The sequence below is a fragment of the Gymnogyps californianus genome, chromosome 8, assembly GCF_018139145.2.
Source record: "Gymnogyps californianus isolate 813 chromosome 8, ASM1813914v2, whole genome shotgun sequence".
NCBI lineage: Eukaryota > Metazoa > Chordata > Aves > Accipitriformes > Cathartidae > Gymnogyps > Gymnogyps californianus.
The window spans coordinates 33,286,597-33,313,362 of NC_059478.1; the positions used below are offsets into that span (position 1 = coordinate 33,286,597).

The 26,766-nt window shown below is 39.9% G+C and overlaps 1 protein-coding gene across 1 annotated transcript in view; it reads left to right on the forward strand.

The window, feature by feature from the left end:
- Positions 1 to 26,766, forward strand: part of PATJ (PATJ crumbs cell polarity complex component) — a 149,740-nt gene that overhangs the window by 79,548 nt on the left and 43,426 nt on the right. Inside the window, exons 28-30 of the mRNA XM_050900983.1 lie at positions 7,733 to 7,929; positions 16,720 to 16,811; positions 26,374 to 26,446. Of these exons, the coding sequence (XP_050756940.1) occupies positions 7,733 to 7,929; positions 16,720 to 16,811; positions 26,374 to 26,446 (362 nt within the window). The remainder of the gene's footprint in view (positions 1 to 7,732; positions 7,930 to 16,719; positions 16,812 to 26,373; positions 26,447 to 26,766) is intronic.

Here is a 26,766-nt window from a genome sequence, read left to right on the forward strand (position 1 = left end):
AGGAGCAAACCAGAAAACCTGCTCCTACCAGAAAGAGTAGCTCAGAAAAGAAATTTCTATCCTAATTGTGAGATTTTTTTTTCCAAAACTGCATTGTAAAATGGGTGATTAAAACATCGTCTGTCACAGCATCTGGGAATCTGATTTTGTGTGCGCGCATTGTGCATCCTTACAGATCACTGACACTTGGTGGGCACGTCGACGCCAGGTGATCGCCGCCACGCAGCAGGCCAGAAGTGCAAGCAATGTGTGTTTAGAGCTATTTCAAATTTCCTTAAAATTTTGCAGATGGAAATTAGTATTTTCTAATGTTTTATACTGTTAACATATCCTAGCTTCCCGGAGAACTATGTTAGGCAAGCCTCAGCAGAGCAGGAGCAAGACTGCCTTCCTCTCGGGAGGAGCAGCGTGCATGAGCCTGGCGCCTGTGATAACAGCCTTGTCTCCAGGCTGCTCAGTGCCATCGCCACCGAGTGGGCTGGGAAGCTCTGAAGACTGCAGTATTTTGGCCTTAGATAACTTAAACTGCATGGTACAATATAATATACTGCAATACTATAGAGCAGAGTGTTTTTTATGGGATTTTTCTCAATTATCTTTTCAACAGCTTAAAAATGGGGTCTACAGCAGCTGTCTTTTGAGGCTGCCCCACATTTTAAGGATGTAATTAGTTCAAAATGCCTTCAGTTGGGCCTTTTGTGGGCCCAGACATCAACCATGATGTGATGCATTTTTGCACATAACCATTTGTATTCTCATAGAGGATTTTATCAAAAGAAAAATGTCTTTTTTGCTATTTGACTGTATTTAATCAACTAGTGGCAGTGTGATGCACCAACAGCTAGCCCATTTGGTGTGTCTCCTATCTAGAGGAAATGACCAGTCTATCAAGTCCCAGGGCAGCAGGCGAGAAACACATGGGAAGCTTTTGCCAGTCCTTTCCTCCAAAGCCTGTACGACTGCGGGATCGTCAGCTGGTGCGGAGGCACTCTGAGCTCAGCGTCAGTGCTCCACCCGAGTGACTGATTGCGAGATCACAGCACCCAGAGGAGGTCACTTCTGAGGAAACCCAAGTGCTTTGATGAGGGTTAATGCGTCATTTGAAAGGCAAATGAGTGGAAGTATTGTGTGCAAGGGAGGGCAGATTCCCTTATAATCAGCAATTATTAGCATCAGGATGCTCTGCTTACCACACTTTCACTAAATCTCCTTTTAAAAGTGTTAAAGATCGCAGATAAACATCGGTATGAGTAGACTCATCATGTTCTTGTCATCTAATTAAAAAAGAAAAACATACAATATCTCTTCCTCAGAGAACTTAAACGTTGTGTAACGAAACTGCAGCTTTAGAATGAAGCTTTGGGCCTGAAATAAGGAAAAAAATTGTTGGCAAGAACTCCATTTGTTCAAAATGTTGATGTGAGAGAGTGCAAGAATTGGAGATGCTCCCTGATGTTATGGACTGCAGTTACCCTGGTTTTCAGCCAGGGCTAAATGTCGCTTTTCTCTCTGCTGTTGTCTTTGAGTGTGACGATTCCTTGATTATAGGAAGAAAAAATTAATGGTAACTGTTTCTAAATGTCACCTGCTCACAGGAACAAAATGAAATGGTACTTGAAGTGCATTGTGGAGACTCTCATTATACCCTTCTTCCTGGATTAGTTCAAAGTCGCTAGCAGAAATTTTTACTTTCCACTGTAGAAAGAGTGATGTGAGGGACAAGTGGGATTTAAGGAAAGCGTTGGAGGAGAAGGAAAGTTTTCTGGTGTGAGCTGAGAAGCTGCTGCAAGTGTTTGCATGGCATGAGAGGAGCAAAATGGAATGGGAGCCTGAGCTGAAGGGAGCGGTTAGAAGAGAAGAAACTTGGAGATCCCAAATCCTTCACACAAAAAAAGAAGAAAAGAGGCAGTCTTCAAGTTAGAGTAAGAATATTGTCTCAGGCGCATTTAATGCACTCTTGTTTTTCACTTGAGCTTGGGTGAGTTGTATTTGTGAGAGTATGAAAGCTCACACTTTAGCTGTTCATCTAGAGAAGGCTTTGTCTGTGTAGCACCTTGTGCATGCTCTCTCCCTCATGTACTTAAAAGTAATGTTATAATTTTTTGGCTCACAGTATTTTGGGGAGGAAGGGGAGAGATACAGCCATGGAGCTCTTTTTTTTTTTTTTTTTTTTTTTTCCTTCCTTGTATATGACAGACTTGGGCTTAGGGTGGGAGCATTAATTGAACTGTGCCAAAGAATAATAGAAATGCTGGGGTTTACTTTTCTCTGAAAATCATCGCTTCAGTTTTGGTAAATGGCTTCCAACTGGTGTACATGAAGCAAAGTGTTGCCAAAGGGATAGTGTGGCTGTCAGAGGGAGATTGTAGGGGATGCTGAGTTTTTGGATCAGATGGGGAACGCACAGCTGCCCCATCCCGCTGCAGGGATGCTCCCTGCCCACAGGTTTGGAGATAACAGCATTTACAAAGATGTGAGCCCCAGCAGACTCTGTCCTCTCCTCTCACCACCCGAGGGAGGGGGACTGGTCATAACACGATCTCTGGCTCTTCCATTTAGATTTGCCAGTTTTGCATACAATTGCCCTATTTTTCTTGTGCATGCTGATCACTAAGAGAAGAATTGGAATGATTTTATGGAATTTAAGAAAGCATTACAGAAATTCTCTCTATTTTTTCAGTTTAAAGCTTATGAAAACAGGCGAGTGCATCGCTTTTGAGATAAGGTTTGAAGAACTGTCTGCCTCCTTGGAGCTGAATAGAGGGCTAGTGGGAAGATTAAAACAATAAGCTTATTATATTATTAGTAGTGGGAGAATTCTAAACCCCATTTGTTCAATTATGGTCCCTTCAATATGCTTATTTAGGTTCTTGTAAATTGTAATCAGTAAATTAGACGTGCTGCCCTCACAGCTCTAGGGTTAGCTTTCAAGGGACTTCCTACTTTTTTTTTTTTAGTGTTTATAGTGAAATCAAGAAGGGAATTAGTTGTTTGATATGCAAGGTTGGCTCTGTGTAGTGGATGCTGGCTGCATTCTGATATCTATCATTACTAAATGAAAAACAGTGGTTGTGATGCTGCTGCGCTGCTGTCTGAGCAGAGTAATCTCAGAAAAGGCTTAGACTGTAACCATGTTATGTGCTATGTGATAAAAATGGTAGCTAAAACCATTAAAATGAACACAGGCTGATAAATGAGACCACTGTAAAGTTTCCAAAAGCCAGCATATGTTGCTAATAGTTACCTGAGGTAATGCAAGAGGGATGTAAAATCCTCAGTATTACCTTCTATATACAAATATTATCTGTCATCTCTTTTTGTGGTGTTTTTCCCCCTTTCTTTTCTCTGTATTTTGCCTTGACAGTTTCAATACTAAGCATTTGGTACTAAAACCAATCACCTAGCTGAGTCATCCAGAGCTTTTTCTTTCCTCTTTTTACCTTTCTAGATGGAGTCTAATTTGCATCACGCAGAGACACCGTTTTCAAAAGAAACACCTCTTCCCTTTCAGCTCATTTAACTGGAGATTTCAGCAGGTTTGGGAAACAGGCTCCTCAGCCCTTTGCAAGTGCTTTATGTATCTTTGTAATTTAAAGAGCCTTTTGCCTCCCTGAGAAGTGGTGTCTGTTTTTTCCGTGCAGATAAATTGTGTATTTGTTGCAATACTAGATCATGCAAACTCCAATATCCTGACCATATTGTCCCCATTTATTTCTTTTATCTCTCTGTTTAATATAACAGGAATAGCGGCTGAAGCAGGGAAACATATGCAGCAGCATAATAGTATATTGTTTGAAAGCAGTTGTCTTCCATTTCCAGGGTTTCTCTTTGAAATGTAATTGTCTGCTAATATAACTGGGAAATACTATTGCAGGAGGGATCACTAAAGCGTATACTTGTGCTTTTAGTTCACGTTACATCTGTATAGTATTTTTAAAAGAAACTGGATGCAACCTTAGCTGGTTAAATATCGTTGGTGAGATATGTTTGCAGAAGTTGTGATAGGCATATTGTCACCGAATGTGGAAACAACTCCATGTAGTGCCAAAACAAGAAACGCCATGTCCCATGTGTAATGCAGCAACAACAGAATTACAATTGCCTTGTGTAAAGTATCTGGTAATGAAGGCAGATAATGGAATTCTTTGCAAAAGCAGATGCTAACTGGCTCCCCAATGCTAGGCAGAGAACTGAAAAGTGATACCAGCTGGAGGGGAGAAAAAAAACAGCTGAAAAAGGCATTAAAAAGAAGATGCCTTAGATGCACGTTTGTTTAAGCAGTAAATACTTGTTTAAAATAATCTTATGAGATTCTTATTAAGAGGCAAACTGAGAATACGATTACAATGTTATAGGAAGTCAGCTGGATGCCCAAAGGATATTTGTATGCAGATTGGATGAGTAACGCAACGACACCGCCGGGAATAGCGCGTTATCATTTACACTGCAAGGCTGGCTGGTGAGGACAGCCCTTGGAAGTGTTTAATTGCAGGAGGTGGGGCTTGCGAGAGCCAGAACCTTCTGTTGTTCAGGGAGGAGACAGCATGCTCTGCTAAGGGAGGCTTGATTTTAAAAGTAGCGGTATCTCTGCTTGTCCCTCTGTGCATGAACGTGTACATACACGCTCGCGTCTTCTCCAGCAGCACTCGATAATGGTGCCCTCCTGCCGGGCTGGAAGCGGCACTCAGCACATAGCATCTTCGTTGTTTCCTCTGTAGTCTTCCCACTATTTTACCACTCCAGTCACCTCAGCCATTTCAAATTGTTGCTTCGTAAATGAATGTCAGAATTTAATGAAGGGCTTGGTCCACACAGAGGTTTCCTTCTGTTGTAAGTATGGATTTTTTTCAAACAAAAACATGCAGCAGGGAAAACCTTTAAAAAAAAAAAAAACTCTTAACAAATAAAGCAACTTGATGACCCCTGGAGTTGGTCTCTGTTTTTTGCCCAGATAAATTTTTCTTTACCCGAAGAATTGTTCCCACAGTGGGAGATTACTGGCGCAGCTGGAGTGCTGAGCTGGGCATCGGCTCACCAGGTTTCCAGTCGTGGCCCAATTCAGGCAGACCAGAAACTTTAGTGGGGCTCTGTCTCATCCCAGGCAATTGCCCTAACTACTAATTTTTGGAAGACTAAAACTTACTTTTAGGTTCAGCCCAGCATGGAACAGGAATATACATGTACTTCTGAACAGCTAACATTTTTCCCATGTGAGAAAACTCATTTTGGGCTGCTCCAGCAGGAGGAAACACTGCAGAGTTTACAGACTTAGTGATAGTGGTAGTCTCAGAAGGCACTTGTCTGCAGATAGAGCCTGGAGCAATGTGTCCGTGTGCAGTGTCACAGAGCTGCTCCTGCAGCAGGCTCGTGTTGGGGAATTTCAAGGAGTTTTACTGACAAGCAAGAAATGAGTTTTGAAGCAGTCCCTGAAGATGTGCAGCTTCATCTGTACGGCGTTTAAGCGTGTGTGTTCTCCTTGCCCCTTCACCTCTTTTCTGTGTGTCCGAGTACCCGTTGCTAAAAACGTGCTGTAGACATGTGCTTTGCTCCTAGCAAATGAAAGTGAGATGTGTTGTCCATGTAAAACAAGCAATGGAAGGAACTGTGGCGGAGCAATGATCAGTCAGCAGCATCCCTCCAGAGCACTGATTCTTTGCTTTATCCACAAAAGTGCAATCGCTAAGAAATCCCTTTTCTGCTGATGACCTGTTCTTAATGTTCTTACAACTGGGATACGCTGCAGCTACTTGCTGCGCTGTAATGAATTGTTTGTCTAATTGTGGTGGGCAGAAAATGTTTTAGTGCTCTTCAGGTCTGGACTTCGCTTAATGGGAAAAGAATGTTAAACCTCTGCGCTGTGAACAAAATGCGTGTGGCTGTGTATGTGCTTGCATCTGCTGTACTTTCAGAAGCACCGTTTTCGAGACCTTTCCTCACTTGCTTTTTTTCGGCAGGAGGTATCCTGCATGCTAAGCAGGAAAAAAACTCTTTCCAAATTCAAGTAGCAGATCACACCTCTAATTACATTTTGACCCCATTAGCTAAGAAATATATTAAAGAACTGCGCAGCTACATGGATTACTGTTTAATGCAGTTATGTGAATTTTTGGCATATAATTGATAGTAACAAATGAGTTTTCTAATTATTTATGATACTCTGATTTTGTGCAGACTTCTGTAGGGCTTTACAGCTTTCCAGGGATAACATCTCACCCTTAATATACACCCCCAGGATTTTAGGCTCAGGCTGCAGGCCACCGGGGATTTTGAGCGCAGCAGGAAAGTGCCAGCCTGTAAATACAGTGATGGGAGAGCTGATTCTTGTCTGTGTTGCTGTGAGTGTGGGTAATGCTCTTGGGTGCATCTGGGGTTGGAGACAGGAGACCGCTCCCCCTGTCCCAGCGGTCTCTGCCGAAGCACGAGGGGCTGCTGCAGCTGGTAGAATTGCTGAAGAAGAACCCTCGGAGAGGAGAGCCGCCGGGATTGACCCAAGTTTGGCTGAATCACCCTGGCAGCCTGCACAGGGGCTGTGGAAGGAACGCCTCTACTTCATTGTCTGTCATCTTGGCAGTTTTTACTCACTTTTAGTTGCTTCCCTCTCACCTTCCCCAGCTCTTTCCCCTCTTCCTTGTTGTCATGGGAACATTCACTACAGTGGTTAAATCATACTATTAAAATACGCTTCCCCGGTAGAATGGTAATAGCTAATATTGATCTAGCTACTGCTGCTGACTCAGGGATATAGTTGAACATATAATATCTCTTTTTTCTCTTCTTACTGCATAATGCAGTAGTTTCTTTCACCTTGGGCTCTGTACTAAAGGTGACATCCAGCCACAGCAAAATACTATGACTTGCTTTTTTTTAATATGTGGCCCGGCTGAAGCATTGGATGCAGGTGGTGTTAGGAAGCTGGCTTTAAAATCTGCAACGGACAATCAGACAGGAAAAAAAAAAATCACCCTTGCTGTGATTGACCCCCGCAAGCAATAGTTATAGATGTTTGTATGCCAGTGGTGAAAAGACATTCAGATTACACTGTCAGCATCCGCAGACACGCAATGTGCTCCAAATAACTTCGTAAGTATTTGCGCTCTGTCACAGAAATGGTTGAAATGTGCATGAAAGACAGATAACTACCTTAATGTCAAGCGAGGCTGCATTTAAAAATGTAATCAATCATATACATTGTCCCTGACATCTGCTTTGACTAATCATCTGCACAGTAGCACATAATGTTAAGCCGAGCATGGTAAGCATATTCCTGAGTCACCAGAAAGAAGCGAAAGTAAAAGATTCTACCTTGAGATAGGAGTTTGCAGTATGTTTGCAACATAAGCATTTCTGTTTCCCACAGTGGTTAATTAACCAGCTCTAACTTCATCAGAGTTTCCTGAAATTGATAGTTTTTGTAAGGTAAGATTGAGGTGCCTCTGGAATTCCCTTGTTTACCCTCCTTTCAAAAAATTTTTGGTTTAGAACCAGCCTGTTGTACAAATAATTAAAATAGTGCAATTTTAATGTGAACAGTATTTGCAGCTGATGCTGCATTTTGCTGTGTGAGTGATACAGGCACAGCAAATGGTATTTTAGAGTCTGTGCTGGAAAGACCTCTGTTAACAAAGACTAAATGCTGAGAAGCCATGAATACCTAGCATATTTGTATGTGTTCTTGAACAGCTGTAAGTAAGTTATTTTATGTTATAACTCATTTTATGTTTGATCTTTCTAGAAAAAATCAGGCAAAGATATGCAGATCTACCAGGAGAGTTGCACATTATTGAGCTTGAGAAAGACAAAAATGGACTTGGACTGAGTCTTGCTGGCAACAAGGACCGTTCTCGTATGAGCATCTTTGTAGTTGGTATCAATCCAGATGGACCTGCGGGACGAGATGGAAGGATGCATATTGGCGACGAACTTCTAGAGGTAAGTGTTTCCTTTAACTACTAAGCAGGGTTCATATGGAGAGAGGGAGAGGCATATGTGAAGCTATAATTTGAACCTTAAATAAAGCCTGCAAATGGAATTAGGTGGCTGAGGCAAGGAGCTAGCTGCACTGATTTATGCCAACTGAGAACTTGGCCTTTGGCAGGTAAATGTGTTTTCAGTGAAACAAAAATCATTGGCCTGTGAAAACTAATGTCTTGTCAGTGAAGTCTGTGCTCTCAGCATGTTCACAAGCTATGCTTAGGGAGGGACTGTTGAAAGGCAGGAAGGGGACAGTAAATCTATCCTTGTAGTGCATATGTGGTTTTACAGGGAAATTCACACCTTACATTAAAAAAAACAAAACCCCCTCAAAGTTACCATATGTGTTTTTACAGATGACAGGGATATTCCCCATCCTGAAAATAAATTTCGTGCTGTAATCTGTTTTGAACTGTCGTAACTTAAAATACTTATTTTCTTTAGTCATGTCTGGCACAAGTTCACCCACAAGGCAAGAGAGCTCGTTAGCAAGTAGAGTATTTTGTCTCCACTTTTTCTCCTTTCTCCTTACTTCACCTTGAGATTGAAAATGCAGGTTTCCGACACTTCATCTGATTTTTGGCTGTTGCAAAATAACACTTTGCTGCAGTACCTGCAGTGGTTCCCCATGTCATGATTGCTTCAGCGGTTCAAAAAAATCAGCCATCCCTGGGGATCTTTCCGTTAGAGAGAAGCTTTCACTGAAGAGCAGGTATATGCTGACCTACTGCTCTCCATGGGTGGTGATTTTTTGATCTTTCAGCAACTCTCTGTATCATCAGAGAACCACCTATTTTCTCACATTTCTTGACTTGAGAAAGAGCAATTTGACTGCCTGGGGATACCTTGGGAGTACTCAGAACTGTCTAAGCATTTGTCATTGTCTAACAGTTCTGTAATTATGGATTTTCAATACACATAGTACAAGAAAGACTTGTTTTGCTCTAACACCACCACCATCTGAAGTTTATTATTTTCTTTTTTATTGTGATAAATGGTATGAAGGTCTATACCATACTGGAGTAGGGTAGGAAAATTACTTTCTCCTTCAAATTTATGTTCTTTCTGTCCCTGGGACTAAATTCTAATGGTAAAAAAATTAAAATTGTTGAATTTTGGGTGTATACCAGTTGAAAGGACTCAAGGTAGTGTTTTCGTCTGTGCATATCATAGACCAGGTAGTTCCTGGTAGAGGAAAGGTAGAGCCTTTTGTACCAATACTTTCCCACAAAGAAGGATCCACTGAAGTTTTCCTATATCTCACGAGTTATTCCTTGCAGTGTTTGTTTGATCTAATGTTAAGTATTGCTAGCAGTACTTGAAAGATGCACCATCTGTGATTAATCGCATCTATCTCAAGGCTTGGGGTTTGCATGCATGAGCCATGTTTTAAGTAGCATTTTCCAAAGTGGTGGTGTTGCCCTAATTCCTCTCCCTGTCAAGTTGGAGATAAAATGATTTTTTTCTTCGGTGGAAGGAAACTGATGTTCACCAACTCAAAAATGCCAAACTTCAAATAAACTGAAGTTCAAAGAGACTTTAGTAACTACATCTCTTGTTTACCTTTGCAATCAAATTAAAGGTGTGTCACCAGTGGGCAGAAGTGTGATTACTTATATGAAAGGATGCGGTGATCTCATTCTGGTCCCCAGTGAGTCTGTATCCAGTGTCAAAACATCCTGTATTACAAAGGAATGGGTTGTGCATTAGTCATGTACAGACGTCTCACGTTCACACCAGTGGTCAATTATTCACAACTCTGGTTTTTTGTCTTTTAAAAGCATTTCAGTGTTATACGAATAGCACTGAAATGGAACTAATGGGCATTTACACTGGCAGGTTTTTTTCAATAACCATTAGGTTCAATAACTATTTCAGTAACCATTAGGAATCCTCATAGCCAAGAAGTATACGGGTCACTGAGGTAGGAATATCAAGAAATGGTTGGGCCTGGAAGGGACCCCCGGAGGTCATCTGGTCCAACCCCCCTTGCTGAAGCAGGGCCACCTCGAGCCAGTTGCCCAGGACTGTGTCCGGATGGCTTTTGAATATCTCCAGTATGATTTCATGCTACTTCCATGCCAGTGATGCAAAGGTCAAGGTGGTCAACTGGCTTTACTTGCAGTGTCTTTTGCAACAAAATATGTTAAAAGAGCATTAATGGCAAACTCAAGTGTTCAGAAGTGAGGAAATGACAGAGTCCAGATTGTTTGGTTTTCTCCAGTTAAGGACATAAAATTAAAGACTATGAGTATGTTTGTCAGTCGCAGAAGCGTTTTATTTCTCCCATGGTATCCTTCCCTCATTCTGAGACCTGGATGGACAATCTTTACTAATGAAGCAACTTAACTTCTCTTCCTTTGGGTAGCGCTTCACTGCATGTAGGTATTAAATTGCTCTACCTGCAGACTGAGCTGCTGGTCATTGCCCACTGGTCAAATATTTAGTTATTCCGTAGAAAAAAGCTATTGGACTTCACAACCACTTCATTCATAAGCATTTGAGGTCATTTTCCCCAATATTCTCAACTGTTCATCAGCAAATAGACCACCCTCAACCCTCATCTAACTGCATGTTTTAAGTATATTTGCATCTGCATCTTTGATTACACATCAGTTTTGAATACTAGAGTGTATCAGCAAGAGAAGGGATTCACATCTTAGGAAGCCTCTAGCATTTCTGCACTGTCCCGGGGTGCCCCAGTGAATCCTGTTGGTTAGTGTTGCTCCATTAAAACAGTGAATGCTGCTGCAGTGTGTGCAGATTATTCCCCGTGGCTGTTAATGGAGGTAAGGTTAATGGGATGGAGATACAGTTATAGATAGATATTACCTCTTCATTTTTCTTTTGAACTAGAGTTTGATTGGATTGAATTGAAGGATGTGGGGTGCTGCCAGACTGCCTCAGCTCCTTATTCATAACACCTTTTGTCACTGAATTAATGAAATATCATCTCACTTTTAGCTTCTGCAAACAACAGTAGTCTTTTGAGGGCAAGATCCTGGCTTGTTTTCAAAGTCAGTCCAGCCTATACATTGAGTGAAATGCAAGTCACATTAAAAAAATTGTATGTAATCATTATTTTTTTAATACGTCTTCTGTGATGTATTTTGAATGGGTATCTTGCTGGAGAAGACAGCTTTTTGAGGAAGAAGGTCCTTTCATCCTACTTTCATACGTGGAAGAAAATTACTTGGGTCAGAATTTGGTCCCTGTGCAAAAGAATGTATTTTTTACATGAGACAAGTTCTGCTTTTCCGTTCTTTTCCCAAGCAAAGAAACCATCTGTGGTGCTCCTGCCTTGCACCCTTGCTGTTTTAGTGCAGGTGTCTGCACTGCTTCGTATCTTATTAGTTTGGGCTTAGTCCTGTGGCTGATTGTGCCCAGCATGGCCCGCAGCGCGTTCACGTGGTGCTGTACCTGTGCTGTTAAGCCCTGCTGCTCGTGAACCCTGCATGGGTCTGTCCTGTTGGTAGGTTTTATTCACACTGAATAATTCACCCTGTTATTATTATTATTATCATCTCTCCATAAGAGAGTCAACTGTGTTCTATTAATAAACCAAGCTGTTCAGAGCCCTGTTAGGCTAAATTACTGATGTTGGGATTTTCTGCCATCTTCCTGTCCCTGCTTATCTTGCTGAAAATGGGGCAGGAGGTGGAAGGAAGCTGTTCGTTTGGATGTCTTGCTGTAGGAGGCCACAGCACTTCTTCAAAGAGTGAAAGCTAGTCTTCATAGTCAAGAATCCCTGTACAAGTTTGCCTATTGTCCATTCTGGACTGTTGCATGAGAGGCAATTATTTTGTTTTCTTTTGTTATGCCATTTTTATCATAGCTCAAAGCCAGAGGGCTTTTGTGCTAAATGTATTTTTATTGCTATTTTATGTTAAGATTCTTAGATAAATATAAGTTATGCTGTAATAATATAATAGATACATCAGTATTTTGCCCAAGTAAATGAACTACCCAGCCAAATTCACAATGCCACTTCTATTTTAGAATGTGGGGCATTGGCGTTTTAGTCTCAGTTTATTTGTTGTGGGATTGTTATCTTTTTCCTGTGTGAAGACGGTTACTTTGGATTAGGCAAGTGGCACTGTCCCTCAAGAGGGACAGTAACTTGAACGTAGAAAGGTAGTGAGGTTTTGACGTCAGAAGAGTCATCTTGAATGATTAACTCTAGTGGTGATTTTTTTTTTTTTTTTTTTTTATTCCTATTTAAACACAATAGTCATAGCTTCTGTTTCTCAATTCGTTTACTGAAGGTAGTGTTGAGGGATGATGTCCTTCTGGTCTTTTCATAGGAAGGTACAAATACTTTTTTCATATACTTTGTATACAGGTTACCAATTAAGGTTAGTGTTGGGTGGTGATTTTTAAAGCTGCAAATAAGGTAAAGCTGTAATTGGAAAGCTGGTTGTGCACAAGGGCACAGGCAATCGGGGGTTTTCTGTCGTCCTGTCTCTCTTTCCGCAGTCTCTAGGTGGGGAACCGCAGGGGTCCGCTGCCTGCCGAGCCAACAGCAAAGCTAAACTGAAATGCAGGGCAGGAGATTTTCTGTCTTTATGGAGTTCACGGTCTGTTGATCACTTTAGATGATGCACATGTTTGAATGTGTGCTGTGCAAGAAATTTGGTGAGGAAAGAAGAATTCACATTCTAATTAATTATTTTTTTTCTTTCCAATGTTTTCCTCGTGCTTTATTATTTGGGGGTTTGGTGTATTTTATGGGGCTTCAGTCTACATAATTTGGCTGATCAAGAAGTTTTTGAAACTTTTCCCATTGTTTCAGAGAGTCTACATGCTCTAAGTCCTGTGGTTAGAAGGAACCTAATTGGTACAAAGAAATAATTATTATAGAAAGCTATGCCAGTTCTTTTACTAGCTTTGGGATATCTTTTAACTTGATTTTCATAAAAATCAGATGATACTAATTTTATGGATTTCCATTACTGCCACATAGTAAAAACAGTGCGCTTTTTTTTTTAAATCCATATCTAATGTTTCTCTCCTGCAAATTAAAGTTTGAGAAGCGAACAATCCCTTAAATTTTTTTCTGTTAAGAGTTCAGATTTCAGTGAGTTTGTACTTTCTGCTACTATAGTGTATGAAACTGTAAAACAAAACTTTTGTAGGTGAAAGCAACAGTACATTTGGGATATGTGATAAAATCTGCCATAAAGCAGTGCAGGGTTATATTAAAGATTGAACATAAGTGTGCTGACCTGACCTCATACCTGTAGCATGTTTTTATCTTTCTCTGTTCTCTGCTGTCTTTCCAAGAAGTTATGTGAAGAGACATTTAAAGAAGAGTTAAGGTTGATTTAGATCGGTTTATTTCTTTTGCTTAGTCAAAGCTTTGTTTTTCTTTTCTAATCTCTAATGAAAAAAGTAAAGCACAGATTTATAGGTTTTGACTCCCAGAGTACCATTTGGTTAATCTGACGTGTTACTTTATTTAATTTGAAAGATTTAAAATGGTGTTGCTTATGAAGTCCTAGATGTTCTCTTTTTTGTTTTAAGTAGGCTTTTGTGCTTTGCTCATCACTGTGGTATCTGAAGCTAATGGAACATTAATTTACTTTGCAAAAGAAAGTGACCTTTTTTTTAAAAAAAAAAGAAAAATTAATACTGGCTGTAATAACTATGTGGGACAGTCCAAAACCTCGTAGAGATATATTACTTTGATTATCCTTTCATTTTGCTGTAATTAAATAATTATAACTTACAGACCCAGCTCACAGCTAATTAAATTTTGGACTATTTGATACATCTAGTGAATAGGATTAATTTAGCCAGAGTAAAGACTATAAATTTTAATCTAAGAAGTCTGCTGTTTAGAAAAATTGATGGTAATTCAACTAAATCCAAACAATTTGTAAAGCATACAGTGTTCCCAATGAATATTTTTGAACTTAGAGAAATTAAGTCAACAAACTTGCTGAAAGTTTCAAGTCCAGCTTGAAGCCAGAATGCAACTGAGCATTCATTTTTGCCACCAGATTTTTAAATTTATCTTTGATCAAGAACGCGTGGCCTAGGATGTTGCTTCTTGCCCTATCTTTGCAACCATGGCAGTTGCAAACAGAACCATATTAAACCCTTACGAATGTTGGTGTGATGCTATTTCCTCAGTGCTGATTGTTTCATGCCAGCTCAGACTGTCGTAGACCTTTCTTGGTTCTCTCTTTATACAGTAAGCAACTTGGTAGGTAAATGGTTTGCACTTCAATCTTAATGAATAATCAAGTATTAGGGGTTTTATTCTTGTCCTTGCGTTGTCCTTATTTAACTGATGAACTTGCATGTTGTTTTGATCCATTGAAAAAAAGATGGGAGTGTTGTGAAGTTGCCAATATGACCAAATAGCCTGTATGACACAAGGCTGTAAGACTTGGCCGGTTATTTCTTGTTTGAATGAAAAAATCTTCTAAGAACACAAAACTAAAATCCAATACAAACATTTTCAGTAGCAAAAAGTCCTTCTATATTTACTAGTAAATTGTTCCTGGGCTCCATTATCATTATTGTTTTAAACAGCATTGGTATATCAAATGTGAATGTAAATATTACATTTTAAATTAAGAGTGGGAGGAAAAAATTGCAGTATTGAAATGAAGCTGGCTGCTCACTTTGGAAGGGTGTATGAACACTCCAGCTCCAGAGAGGTGCATTAATCTAATCAAGATGCTTGGAATGAGAATTTTGACAGAGTTAAATAGCAGATTATTCTGCGTGCTTGGAAGCCTCTGATGCTTGCTTAGACGGCAAGACATGGGACGTGCTGAACCATGAACCTGAACTAACATCATGACTCCAAATACTATTAATTTCAATTTTTTTTTCTTCATCTTTAAAGTTTTGCCTTCTTTTTTGGACAAAATACAAGATGTTAAATGAAGCTTTGAATTAGTTTCCATGTTTATGTTTACAGGTATTCAGGTGTAGGTAAATAATTGTTCTTCCACAGATCGTTGTTATCTTGATGCTTATTCCAGTCTAAATTGTCGAAGCTGAAGGAAGACAGCTCTAGTAGTCCTGCTCCCTGCTGTCAGGAGAGAATGCTTTCCTTCACCACCTTGCTGAGTGTTCGCTTCAGTTTAGTTGTAAAACTGAAAATCATCAGGGTACAACGAAGAAACTGCTCAAGGGTTTTGTTAATCTTCTTGCCATAGTGGGGTTTTTTTCCCATCATACTCAGCTCAGCTTTTACTTTCTTTAAATTTATTGTGGTATTCATATTTACCTTCTGTTCTGCCTATGATCTTCATGATTGTAGTTTGTGCGATGCCTGAGCTGAAAGGCGAGCATCCTCTTGGGATACCTCTGAGATGGGAGGCATTAACAAAGTGGAGCTGAAGCCCAAGAAACTCAGGGCATTGCGGGCAGGCTGAGGTGGAGCAAGGTGTTAATCACAAGCCCTGCCTGTGAAATGAATGAAATGCTTTAAATATTCCATTTTTACACAGCAGGTTATTTTTGTGGTATGATGCTGAGTATGCTTTTCGTTGGCTTGGAAGTAACTACTATATTGATCTCAGAGATGCCGTTGTCCTTGTTGAAGTCCCACTCACTGAGCATGGCACTGGGAGACAGTAAGTGTCTTAGTTTCCTCAAACTGGGAGAAGACTTCTAGTTCCTACAGAAAGAAAAGTCCTGAAGCACATACTGTATTAAAGCGAAGCTATTTCCCTCTGAAAACTGCAGCATTTGCTTGCGCACAGCAAAAGCGTCCAAAGTAGTACTTGGTGTCTGTTGCTGTGCTTAGGTGTTTGATCCATCACAGCAAAAGTGATGTGGCATGTCCTTAAATTGTCCTTTGTCTCCATGGCTATCAGTTCTGTTTCCTTCAGCGGAACTGAGGAGTCAGCACAATCTTAACAGCAAGTTTTCCTAAACCGCCGGTTGCCTGTAGGTAAGGTATAGGAGTGCCTGTCTCAAAATCTATGCTGTTGTCATATCTATATGATTCTTCTCAGATCAAGTTGTTTTCCAAAAATCTGGGAACAATACTTAAAATCCATTCTATGGATCTGTGAAAAAGAGTAGGTGATTTCTCTCATTTGTGGCTTACTAATAAGACTAAATTAGCTCTGCATTGGTTCCTGTTTTATATTGGTCTAGAATAAAACTTGGAATGTTTTGCTATTAATACAGTGTTTTTTCTTTGATAAATTGGAGTCTAAGATGCTGAAAATGTAATGTTTTAAAATCCGTTCTAAGGCTGCAATGCTGTGGTCCATTATGGAATCAGTATGAGAAGCAGGATGTTCTTAAAATCAAATTAGGATTTATCCTTTCAAAAGGAACGATAAGAAAGCTGATGAGAAACGGTTGAAGTGTTGCTGCTGAGTTGCAGACTACCCCCCGTCCTCCTCCAGTAGTTGGGTGAGGGAGCGGGCGACAGCCTTGGGCAGTCCAAGGCCGAGCTGAGCAGTGCCCGTCTCCTCCTATGTGCTTATCATACGACATCTTTCTGCAGCACAGCTGTGCCTGAAAGAGGCTCTTAGTGCCTCAGCTCTGGTATTTCTGTCTCTACAACACTGTACAGACAGGTATATCTATCAGTGCAACATTGGTATTCCTGTCTGAAAGAACCTCAAAAGTTATGCGATTTATATTTTGTGGACTGCATTTTCTTTGAGTCTTATCTCTTTATCCCACAGTAAATTTGGAAGTCTTGCGGGTATAAATTAAAACAGTGCATACTTCTCCACTTACATGAAAATCTTCATTTTCTTTTAACAGATAAACAATCAGATATTGTATGGAAGAAGTCATCAGAATGCTTCTGCAATCATTAAGACTGCCCCATCAAAGGTCAAGCTGGTTTTCATACGGTAAGAACAGTTCTCATCAAAAGATTTGTTTACACTTTAGCCTACATTACATATTTACATATTTAGCCTGTTTTGAAAATGCTGAACTTGCTTAGTTCTCTTTGAAGTGAAATAAACCTTTTCCTTGACTATTCTTCTCAGGACAGTTGAAGAGTTCTCCTTAATAATGTAAAAAAAAAAAAAAAAAGAAAAAAAGAAAAAAAGATCTAATGTAATTGAATGCCTATTTTAGGGGTGTCTGCTGAAGACTTGAGCTGACCCTCTTGGGCTTGAGAGCACCCTGATAAGAACTGCTTCTCCCGCAACTTACTAAAGTGCTTTAGGTTGGTTCTGCCAGCACAAAGACGGGGTGGGCAGCTTGCTTCACCCAGACTGCCAGAAGGGAATGAAAATGGTGCAGAGGCTTGGGGCTGGAGAGGGGAGCTGCTGTGAGAGGAGCAGGCAAGTGTGGGTGGAGTGCATGGAGCACGGGCTGGGTGGATGTGTGAAGGATAGCTTTGTATGGGCATCAAAAGAGGATTTAAAAAGTGAGCTAGGGCTTATTTGTATAGAGGGGGGACCTGACTTTGATGAGGAGCACTGGTATGGCTTCTGTAGGAGGGAATATGCTAAAACAACCTTTCATCTGCATAAGAATTACATGTGGGCATCTTTTCTTTTACTCCAAGCATGAAAATTTTTCCTCTTTGTATGTGAATTAAGGACACCTCCATGCATTCACTCTGTAGTTCAGGAAGTGTTACTTTGATGACCCTGGGCGGGAGGTCTGGGAAGAAGCTGCCTCTTTCCCAGAACTCATATATGCTTTAATATATTGGAATTTCATAAATGCATCTATTCCGGCTGTGACTTTCGTTGGGCACTTATCCCCGTGCCATTTTATAATATGGTCTTTCCACCAACAGATACATCATACTTGATATTGTTTTATATTCTTCGCTCATACACAGCTTACCTGTGAACAATGTAATAATCTGTGGGTGAATGCATATAAATGTGTACATTTACTCGCATGGCTCTGTCTGGCACAGCATACACAGAAATGATGGAAGAGCGGCATTAGCGCAGTGAAGAATGAGTTGCTATACTTGGCAGCACAGAGGATCTGGAGGAGATTAATGATCTTGCCTGCAGCTCCCGTGTTACTTTCCCCAGCTATTGAAAATTAAACGTCATGTACAACAACTCACTCACCATTGCTTAATTGCATGTGGAAAATGTGTCTGGTTGGAAGCTCCAGAGGCAGAACCACAACTTAGGAAACCAAAACCCAGGGCTGGGTTTAGTGCTGTCAGGCAGCACGGAGAGCGTGGGCTTCTTGTAACCTGCCTTGCTGCACTGAGCACCGCAGCCGGCTGCAGAGCACGTCACTCCACAGAGCTGCAACGAAGGGTGCGTGTTAGCTCCAGTCACCCATGGATTGGAAATCCTTGCTACATATTTTGTATCGTGTTTAAGATGTAAAGGCCATGTCAGTTCTTAGCCATAATTCCCCTTTTCAGATTGTCTGTGTAGATGTGAATTTCAAGACAAAAAGTTGTCTTAATGATCATAATCAATAGATATTGGAAATACCATTGGATAATTCTTGTTTCTGTCTCTAGAGTCTAAAAAAAAAAAAGTTTGTATTTTTAAATGCTGCTGCTGAGGTTGTAAACTTGTATCTTCACACTTCCCAAGAGCACGCATCTTGTCACTGCTCTCGGCCTTGCATTAGAGTACACTGACAACTGATGGGTCTGTTTGCCTGACCTGAGCAGCCGTTCGAACAGCAATGAAAAGAAATTCTCCCACTGAGAGAATGTCATTAGTAACTAGAGCACTGGCTCTAACACGGGGAGAAAACTAATGTCACCTTTTTTTTGATGTATGGTCAACTTCTCATAGTAAGATAGGTGTTTCAAAATTTTAGCAAAGCCAAATTAGACTGTCTCTCTTAAAGGTGAATTTTAAGGAGAAATGAGAATAATTTTCTTTTCTCATGCAACCTATATTCCATGAGCCCATTCTATCTTGGTGCTCCCCGTTCCGACACCTTAGACCACAAAACCAGTGGACATGATTGACTGAAAACACGAACCACAAGACTGTGCCGGTCCCAGAAGTCTTGTCCGTGGTGCAGCTTGGTAGAAAAAGTTTTTTCCTGCTTTATCAACTTATTTTAAAACTATAATATAAAATGAGGGTATTGAAATGCCACTACTTAATGTATTGTAGTGCCAGCTGTAGTAAATAAGAGCAGCAACAGGCATCTTGAATCTCCATCCATCTCTCGTAAGTGCATGTGCAATAGCTTTTCCAGCTGAGAACAAAGCGCTGAGTGTAGCAGACTCAGCTCTCCTGGTAGGTTTGCTGCTTGGCTGATTTCAGATATGTTCCTCTGGGCTCTAATGATGTGGAAAGAGCAGGATACCGTTACATTTGTTATGCTTTGAAAATGAGGAGGAGCCAGTTGCAACAGAAATACTACTTTCCTCCTCCTGAGAACTGTTATCCGTGCAACTTCTTTTAAAGGTGGAAGGCCCATAGCATAACATAGCCAAAACACATCCTGGAGCACAGTAAAAGAGGCCAACAGCTCACCGTAGCAAAATAATGTGTACTGCAGGAGTTACGAGAGAAATGGATTTGGCCTTCATGTGCATGAAGATATTAATATTCTAATTTCACAAGTGAAAGGCCTGAGTAGGTTATAGTTTTCCAGAAATACATCATTCTGCAGCCTAAAAAGTTCCTGCATGCCTGACTGAGCTGACCTAGGACATAAAAGCAAAACTGGTGGGACTCTTGGACTATTATTAAAAAGTGCCCTCTTTGATATCCTGAGGCCTTCTTTTCCTCAGATGAAGGATGCTCAGTGATAAGCATGCTGCTTTTCACTTTGAAGCAGGAAACAGCATCAAGATTTTCCTACTTCTGGTGTTTTGGTTCATGTACAGGGCAGGGGGATGTTTCTATAAACTCTTTAATCAGTTACGAAAGAAGCCGAGAAATTCCTGGGTACAGAAAAGCCTTTCTGTGACAACTGTAATAACTATCATTAAATAACTTGGAGTTTGTTGCACCCAAATTTATTTTTTCTAGGAAAAAATAAAGAATAGAAGGTGTCCTCAGCCTTTTTGACTTCTTACTAAAATCCTAACTTACCGTCTGTGCTATAAAAATCTGTTCACACTGTTTTTATACTCAGGTAGTGCTACAATTGCATTTCCACCCTTTCCTGAAATTTTTGCTGATGAGACATAGGCAGTAAGTCTTGTGAGAATCACAGACGTCCCCTTATATTTGAAGGCTTCTCGCTCTGGTTTATGAGCATCTTTTCCTCAATTAAGTTGATGATGATTATTTAAAACAGTTGATTTTGGCCAGATTCCAAAATACAGGTCTTAACACAGCACTGTTTCCCAGTGGTCTCATTAATTACATGAGCTTGTAATAGCATCTAAGAGATTTGCAGTTATAGTGTCACTTTTTTTTTTTTTTTTTTTTTTTTTTTTTTAATATTCAGTGCGTCTTGTGCTTTGTAGCCTTCTAGAGTAACAAATTTGAAGGCATTTAACCTGCTCACCCAGTTTATCAAACAAACAAACCAATTGCCCAAGCACGGCAAGATTTTCCTGAGATGAAATGGCTCAGTCCGAGTGCTTCCTTTGATTAGTGTCCAGTCACGTTTTATCTGACCTCAAAGTCTTACAGCTGCTGCATTAACCCAAGCTACTGTGGCAAATACGGATTGTCTTTTTGATTTCTGAATATCAGAAATAAATAATAATTTGACTGCAGCTTTCCAAGGCATATAAAGGTGTCTTGCTATGGAAGCGCTAGTGGAAGTCCGTGGCAATAGGGCATGTAAGGGTCTTAGCTGTCTTTTGAAATTCTTGGCCTGAGTCTCCAACAACAGGAATTAGCCAGGTAGTAATATGAGAAAGGGACTTGCTTCTTGTAGGAGTCTCTGTGCCCTAGTTCTCAAAATAGACTGGGTTTTGTATCCATTTGTGGTTTTTGTTCATGCATTATAAGTCCGTTCTTTTAAGATGCATAATAAAACAATATAATTAGATTTTACATCTGTAGTAGGAAATCCAGTTTATATCAGAATGCTCTTTTACAGTGAGAATTTTGTGATTCAGCAAATTCAATGTTTTTTCCATGCTCAATTAACTGCCTTTAATCTGTTTTGGTGCTTCAGTGTTGGTATAATAAGCAGATCAAATATAGTTTAAATGCTTGAATCAAAGTGAATGCCACTGATTTCAAACCATCATCCCATTGTGTTCAGTTCTGTGATTCATTCTTTGGTATACCTTTATTCCTTAAAAGAAAATTGTCTTGTGCTGTGATGAAACATGAGAAATGCTTTAAGAGTAAAGTACTGTAGGATTTTGCTTATTTAAATAGCATCTGTTAGCTGTCCAGAGTCATCCTCCCACACTGCAGTCATTCGTTCTGTTATCATTGCTTTCTGGTGATGGGCTTGTAGCTTCTCAGCGAAGCCCACAAATCTCTGTCACCTAACCCCTCCTTCCATTTCTAGGTGTAATTGTAAAGACTGATCTCTTGTTATTTATGGTGACACGCAAAGGAGAGAGTTCCTTATACTCTGAGGACTGGTAAAGCAAGGGCAGTGGCTGGGTCGGCTGGTTCTCGGTGCCATTTAACGCTCTGCATTGCTGTGACTTTGTCACTGAGTCTTTGCTCTTCTTTTAGAGCCTCTATAAGTAACGTTGTATGGTATATGCCAGAGTCTGAAATACTGTCATGCTTTAGAAATTATTTTTGCTTTAAGTTTGTTCTAACTTACATAATTGCTCATATTTTAATAGTATAAACTCTGTTTTTACTTGCTTTGATTGTTTAGGTTCTTTCATGTGGGAAAGCTTTAAAAATAAACTCTTGCCAGACACTGTGTGTGCAAGTTTGAACTTTTCCTGTTTTTTCAGAGCTGTTTCCTCCTTGCTGTCATACACATGTGGGAACAAGTGCATGGTTGAGGAAGTTAAGTAATTTGGGCTCTTTCAAACCTTTGATGACCTAAGCTGCAGTTTATATGAACATTAGTTGTTCATTTAAAATATCTGTATGCATTTGGCTCTCACATAGTTAGGAGTGGATGGAGAGGAAACTGAGAACAAGACTGATCTTGCTGTTAGTTGGAGAGATTTTTCAAGAAGATGCACAATACAAAGGTTTTGCCTTGACCGAGCTGAAGGAAAAAATCCAGCGTGCCTTCTCAGTGTGCAACTTTCCTACAGCTCCTCTTTTCCAAAGGAACTTCTAGAGGGAAAACAAAGATGAGAAAATACGAGATCCTGACCTGATTTTTCTTTTTTTTTTGACAAGCAGGACGTGGACAATATAAGTTTTCAATAATGTGCAGGGTTTTATGCCCTGGTGTCACAACCAGTGGGAGTCCTAAGGGTTACTGGGCAAACGTTGTTCATTCACTTGGTCTGCAGATCTGTTCCAACTAAGATGTCATGCAACGGCATACAAGCTATTGGGTTTTTCTCCTGATTCTTGATGTACTTTGTATTCCCAAAAGGCATCCACAACCCCTTACAAAGCTGTTGTCAAATGATCTTTCAGTGTTGATGAACTGTGTAGTTGCAGATAGTTTGGCAGGAGGTTCATCTCCCTTAGTTTAGACATCTAGAGGTCATCTGGACTTCTGTGATTAGTGAACAGTTGTCAGGAACCTCCAAAGAGCAATTCAGTTCATTCTGTCCTAAATTAGGTCATTTAGGTGCTGGGATGAGTTGCGCTTCTGAGTGGATCTGGTTTGGGATTTGTCTTGATTTTGCACTGATTGTAGAAGTTTGGACACTATCTTAGACAAGATCCTCTGCTTTAGACAGGTAATGAATCTCATTCAGCATGCTCAACAAGGATTTTCTTAGCATTACATGACAGTGAGCTTATACCATCACAAACCTGAGAGACGTAAGAGTAAGTAAAATGGAAAACAGAAAATGTCCTCAAAGGCAGTCAGGGAACCTGAATTCAAGAATTACAGGTCTGAGGTTGATGAGCAAATGAAAAACCCCTGAATTTGGCTGAGGCTGTGACTTCTGATTATTGTCTCTAGAAAGATAACTTTCTGAATGCTTCATAGACCATTCCAGCTGTGTGTGACATTCCTCTGAAGTGCCAGAGACAGCTTTCTGGTAAGTGCAGCACAGCGTTGCAGGGCAGACTAGCCAAAGCCTTACAGCACACAACTTGAACTTCCCTTCAGGCTTACTTTCTGCAGCATGGAATGAGTAATCCCTTTAGATTGATATTTGCATATTGCTCTCTTTAGGCTTCTTTTGTGCCAAGTGTTTATGGTAGTTAATTATTAGTCAATAATAACTGTGTTTGTCTTTGCTTAAGCTGTACATCTCCCCCTTCATCGGAGGTGCAGTTGTTAGATGGAGCAAAACATCAGAAGTTCTCTTTGGTCAGTGAGAAAGGATGGGGAATGTCCAGGGGTCCTATTTAGACTAGAAAGGAAGTAAAATGTAGTAAAGTATGGCAATCTAATCAAATAAATCTGAAAGGGTATGAGCTTTTCTAAAGTTTAAAGAGTCTTTGCCACTTACATATTGCTTTGGTCTTGCTTCCTGTGATGTTTGCAGTGAGGAAAGCTGCTTGTTTCTTCAGTATCGAGCTATCATTAGTGATGTTGGTACAAGCAATAGGCACTCTAACCTCCAAGCAGATCTAATTCCCATTTTCACTCTGAAACTCACCCTGAGAGGTTAGAAGCAATAGAAGTATTTGTGGGAGGAGTGATGAATTCCTTCCCTATTCAGTTTATATGCAACTGATGAAATATAAACCGCTCTCTGGTGCACGAGCTCAGCAAGGAGGTGGGCTGCCGTCCCAGCGTCTTATACAAACCAGTATAAGAGCTGGAACAAGAGTGGTGGATGTTCATCATTTCTGCAGATAACGGAGAGGAAGCGTCTGAGCCTCCCTGCTGTATAAATTGCATTGTATGTTGCTTTGACCCTGAGAGTATGAAGCTGTGTCTTGACTGTGAAGGGTTTAGACATCTTAACCTCAAGCAATATTGAGCACTGGTAACTGAGAACAGCTTTCTCGGAGGTGGTTATGTAGCAACTATTGGCAAATACATTGAATGCTCATTTGCAGTCACTGTAATTTGAATATGATGTTCAGACTTCTAAGTTGTCTGCTCCTGCATCAAAAGAAAATGATTGCTCCTTTTAGTTGTAAATAAATTCATGTTTTAGTTGAGGACACTTATGGAAGTGGAGAGCAGAAAGAGCAATTTATTATTAGATCTGTCACTTTAAAATAGGTTCCCACTTTGATTCTGCTTTGAAGCATTCTCCTTTGAAGCAGCATTAAAGTATTTAAATATGTACGAGTCCTAGCAGGGGGAGATTACAAGTTGTGACACTTCGTAACCTTGGGGTTTTTTATTTTTTGCATTTTTTTCCAGGGAATTACTGTGAGTGGTTTTTTATCGCTTGGAATAAAAATGGTCATCCATTTAAAACTGCATAAAGATGTTTGCCCAGTGATTGGAAAAAAAACATTTTGTGTGTATATATGAAGTAGAAACTAGTTTGTATAACTAATTACACCCCACTTTGTCATGCAGATCATGAAGCTTCTGTTTAGCAATTTTTAGAATATTTCTTACAAAGGTTTATACATACCTTGTTATTTTCGAGTTTGCTCCTAATTGCAAGGTATGCAGCATGCACTGTAAGCTACAGAAGTGTTGTTAGTTTTCATGCTGTTTGTGCTTCATATAAACTATTGTCAGAAAAACCTCTACAGTCAAGTAAAAATTGCTAGGTCTCTTAGACACCTTACATTTGCTGATTTATTCTTACAGGTTAGAAAAGCAACATAATTAGATCGATGTCTCATGAAGATAAGAGGAGGAAAAATGTCCTTGCCTAATATGCCTTATGGGGTCAAATGCACTTGGAAATTGCGAAACGCTTATGAAATTCATGGGCTTGATTCTGTGCATTCCTCAGATTTCTGCCTTGGCCCTGTGCACGCGTGTTTCTGCATCGTGGGCCACTCTGGTTTTGATCTTAGCATGGTTTCTGATTCTTGCAAGGCTTTGAGCAGGGCCAAGAGCAGAGGCTGGGAGCGAGTACAAAAATGAGCAGCACAGAACCAATTCCTTTGAATTGTATGGCTGTTTGGTTGAAGATAAGTAAATGAATTCACCAACCTTTGCCTGCAGGATTTATCATTTCAAATGCCTGTGACTGAATTTCCCATATGCTGCTCTGCTGAGAGCTATTGATTTACAGTGTTGTCTTTCAGCGATCAGAACATGCTAGCTTCATGTGTTTAACTCTTGAGGGATAAAATGAGACTTTTTTCTTTCAGACACTTTGGTAAAATGTTTTTAAACACATACTAGTCTAATATTTTATTCCAGAAATTAAAGAGGAAAAAATTCTGCTTGTGTTACAATAACCTGGAAGGTAGTAGATAGGACCAGAAATCAAACCCAGAAGACCCACTGCATGAGAAGTCATGTCCTTTCATCTCAAGATCTGTATCTGCAAAGCAGCAGTATTACTGGTTCCTCCTCTGTCATGTTTTGGCGAGCAGAGGCTGTGTGATAGTACTGAATCTTTAGCAAAGTGGGGTTTGCATCATGTTCCTGGCTTCTGTGTTCTGTGAGAGTTGTTCACCCCCAAAATAAAGAGGTGCATCAGTACAGTTTTTGAAGCAAAATTTGGGGTCTTTTTTTTCATATACCCCAGATTTGCCTTAAACAATATCACTGAAGTTGTATTTTACTTGGTTCAGTTCTACACAGGCCAAAAAAATGCAGAGCTAATTCCACAAGCCAAATAATTTTAAATGGCAGTTGAGGAAAAACATTAGCAAGGCAGAATGCTATTTAACTTAAAAAAAAAAAAAAAAAAAGGCTTTTGAAAGTTACAAAGTAATCAAATGTCAACTTAGGAATGCATTTTAAAGAGGATAGAGGAAAAGATGCCATATATAATAAGAATCTTTGAAAAATAATGCACTTTATATGTAGGGGGAATCAATGTTCATCTGTTTTCTTCTCCCTGCATTTTATAAAAATTCTTCCAAGTTTTTACATTGAATCTTTTAGAAAAAACCACAGCAAATATGAACAAAAAAGAAAAAGCAATCTATTGTAGTAAAACAGGTATTATATTTCAGTAATGTGAATGTTAGACTATAAACAAGCAGGTCTACAAATGTAGACACTGTTAGAAGAGGATAACGAAGTATTAGCACATCTATTGATGTGTAGGGACCATAAACTCCAACTGCATCCTCTGATATTCCACACAAAATTAGATTTCCAAATAATGCGATGTCAGTATGTCCCAGATCAAACTACTGTGGTCCCAAGAAGGGATGTAATCTGTTTGCTAGCAAAGAACAAAAGCAAAAATGAAGTGTTTTTCTAAGCTCTAATTTCTGGTAAGAAACAGTTACTTTTTATGCTCGTAAGAGTATTTTCTTAATGGGCAAAACCAAGTCAAAAGAAAAGTTTGGCCGTTATGGTTTAGTGTGTAATATGTTGTTTGTTTTACAGAAGCGAAGATGCGGTCAATCAGATGGCTGTTACTCCTTTCCCGTTACCTTCCAGCTCCCACTCTTCTATTGAGGTAAGGTTTGTGGGTTGTTTTTTTAATTAGGGATTGCTAAATTAGATAGATTAATCATAATTAGCAGTTCATTATAAATTTGAGCACCTTGTCTAATTAAACCCTGAATCATAAAATGCATTGGGTAGGAACTTGACCCAATAGGCGTATTTTCCCCTGTCTTTTTTTATTGATCTCGTTGTTACTGAAAGGGCTAGCATGGCATTAACGACAGCATTTAAACAAGTTATTGCTGTACAGGAGAAAGAAAAGTCTCCAAATGAAAACCTTGCCATCTCCTATCCTGCTTCTTTTTCAGCTGGTTAGAGTAGTCGTGATGA